At 44.1% G+C, this 2,600-nt stretch overlaps 1 protein-coding gene across 1 annotated transcript in view; it reads left to right on the top strand.

Moving 5' to 3' along the window:
• The window catches only part of chrnb1l (cholinergic receptor, nicotinic, beta 1 (muscle) like), a 32,648-nt gene extending 31,471 nt beyond the window's left edge, over positions 1 to 1,177 (top strand). The window contains exon 11 of the mRNA XM_063187092.1: positions 87 to 1,177. Within this exon, the coding sequence (XP_063043162.1) occupies positions 87 to 227 (141 nt within the window). The 3' untranslated portion in view covers positions 228 to 1,177. The remainder of the gene's footprint in view (positions 1 to 86) is intronic.
• The last annotated feature ends 1,423 nt before the right edge of the window (positions 1,178 to 2,600 follow it).

The raw sequence follows: 2,600 nt of genomic DNA, 5'->3' as shown, positions 1-2,600 counted from the left end.
TTTAGTGACTGTTACAGTGTTCCACTGGTCTAAAGCCGTGCATCAAGGGACTACTCAACCAATCAAATATCTGTGTCTCCACACAGATGACTGATGATTGGCAGTATATCGCGTTGGTGGTGGACCGCCTCTTCCTCTGGCTCTTCGTCATCATCACCACGCTGGGCACCCTGGCCATGTTCCTGGACGCCAGCTTCAACTACACCCCCGACAACCCCTTCCCCTAGGAGACAGGGGCATTCTGGAACCATCTGTAACCAGGATGCAGACATTCTAGAACTCTCCAGATGCAAGCAACTACAACCCCTTCCCCTAGGAGACAGGGGCATTCTAAAACACTCCGTAACCAGAAACCAGACATTCTAGAACTCTCCAGACGCAAGCAACCACAACCACTTCCCCTAGGCGACAAGGGCCTTCTAGAACACTCTGTAACCAGGAACCATACGTTCTAGAACTCTCCAGAAGCAAGCAACCACAACCACTTCCCCTAGGCGACAGGGAAATTTTAGAACAATCTGGAACAAGGCCCCAGACGTTGTAGAACTCTCCGGAAGCACAGCTACCCCGTAGTTACATTGTAGAACCCTCTGGAAGCAGATGTTCTCCTGACATTAAGCAACAACAACTTTTTCCTTTAGGAGACAGTGCATTCTAGAACCCCATGTTGGAACCATGCCACAGACTGTCTATGACTGCTTCTACAAGTCTCAACCCTAACCCTGACTGCCCGTTCCCCTAAGACACCCCATGGGACATTTTCTCTCTCTAGATTCATCTGGAACCAGGCATTGTTTAGACATTCTAAAACCCTCCACATACAAGCTCCAAAACACAATGCACAATCCAGGAAAATGGCACAACATTCCCGATTATTTTACTCATCAGAAACAACCCTAGTAACCCCTTCCCCTAGGAGACAGGGCAATCTGAAAGCGGGCACCAGATAATCTAGAAGCCTACAGCCACACGTTTTAGCAGCAATACTCAAAACATTTTTCCATTGGAGTGCTTTGCAAGTCTTCACAGATGTTTCTACTTTTGAGAATATTCAAGACAATACCTTCCTGATAGACACATTTACTCTTTTATCTGTGACAAAATCTCCTGCGTTCCAGAACCCTTCATATTCCTGATCTTTAAAAATGAGAACTATAATCCTCCTGATAGTCTGACTGCACACTCATCAACTCCTTGATTGTAGTGGCCATAGTCTGACAGCAGAGGGAGCCGCTCCACATGGATGACGACTGCTTCCAGAGTTTTCCCAAAGAAAAACAAGACTCTCCTGACAAGACACTTTGAGACAATACCTGGATGTGCATGGCTGTTTGGCAATACTTATGACTAAATACTGACCTTCCCTCAAATATTAATGATGTAGTCTCTGTAACGATTGATTCTTGAGAACATTTTAGTGTCTTTTGTTGAAACAAAATATGGGTTAGCTGCATGAGTAGTTGAATCTTAGCCACCAGTGACAGGTATATATGATTAGTTTTGAAATTACAAGACTTGAAACGAACCAAATATTGATTTAATGCTTTGATAACATATACTTTTTTCACTGCCAGGGATCAACAGTGATTTGCTATCAAAGTATTCCATCATGGAATTTCCATGGTATGGTAATTATATCCCCGAAACGCGGAGCGTCGGGGATGTAATGGTTTTGCGTGCGCCGCCGCCGCGTCCGCCGCCGCCGCGTCCGCCGCGTCCGCCGCGTCCGCCGCCGCGTAAGGTCTTTCGTGTTAACGCGATAACTTTTGAACGGATGTTTGGATTTGTCCCAGATTTTTTGGGTGTATGCTCTAGGGCAGGTTCATGAACTGATTCGAGTTTGGAGGTCAACACTTTCAAGATGGCTGAATTCAAGATGGCCGAATTTTTGTTTGGTCCATAACTTCTGACCGGGTGGATGGATTTGTCCCAGATTTGGTGTGTGAATGCTCTAGGGTAGGTTCATGAACTGCTTCGAGTTGGGAGGTCAACACTTTCAAGATGGCTGAATTCAAGATGGCCGAATTTTCGTTTGGTCCATAACTTCTGACCGGGTGGATGGATTTGTCCCAGATTTGGTGTGTGAATGCTCTAGCGTAGGTTCATGAACTGATTCGAGTTTGGAGGTCAACACTTTCAAGATGACTGAATTCAAGATGGCCGAATTATTCTTTGGCCCATAACTACTGACCGGGTGGATGGATTTGTCCCAGATTTTGTGTGTGAATGCTCTAGGGTAGGTTCATGAACTGATTCGAGTTTGGAAGACAACACTTTCAAAATGGCGGAATTTTCATTTGGCCCATAACTTCTGACTGGGTGGATTGATTTGCCCGGTAACACCTTATTTTAATGGTTCACCATTTCAGTGAATCTACCATATTAGGTACAGTGTAATAACCAATGTAACAATATTTAATACCATGTAATACTAGTGTAATACCAGTGTAACAATATGCATTATCAGGTACAGTGTAATAACGAGTGTAACAGTATGCAATACCATGTAATATAGTGTATTACCAGTGTAACAATATGCAATACCATGTAATACCACTTACGCACAAACACATGATGTAAGTAAAACAATTACATTGTAT

The sequence above is a fragment of the Engraulis encrasicolus genome, chromosome 21, assembly GCF_034702125.1.
Source record: "Engraulis encrasicolus isolate BLACKSEA-1 chromosome 21, IST_EnEncr_1.0, whole genome shotgun sequence".
Taxonomy (NCBI): Eukaryota; Metazoa; Chordata; class Actinopteri; order Clupeiformes; family Engraulidae; genus Engraulis; species Engraulis encrasicolus.
Note: the sequence above shows the minus strand (reverse complement) of the source record. Positions and strands in the feature narration are given on the sequence as shown.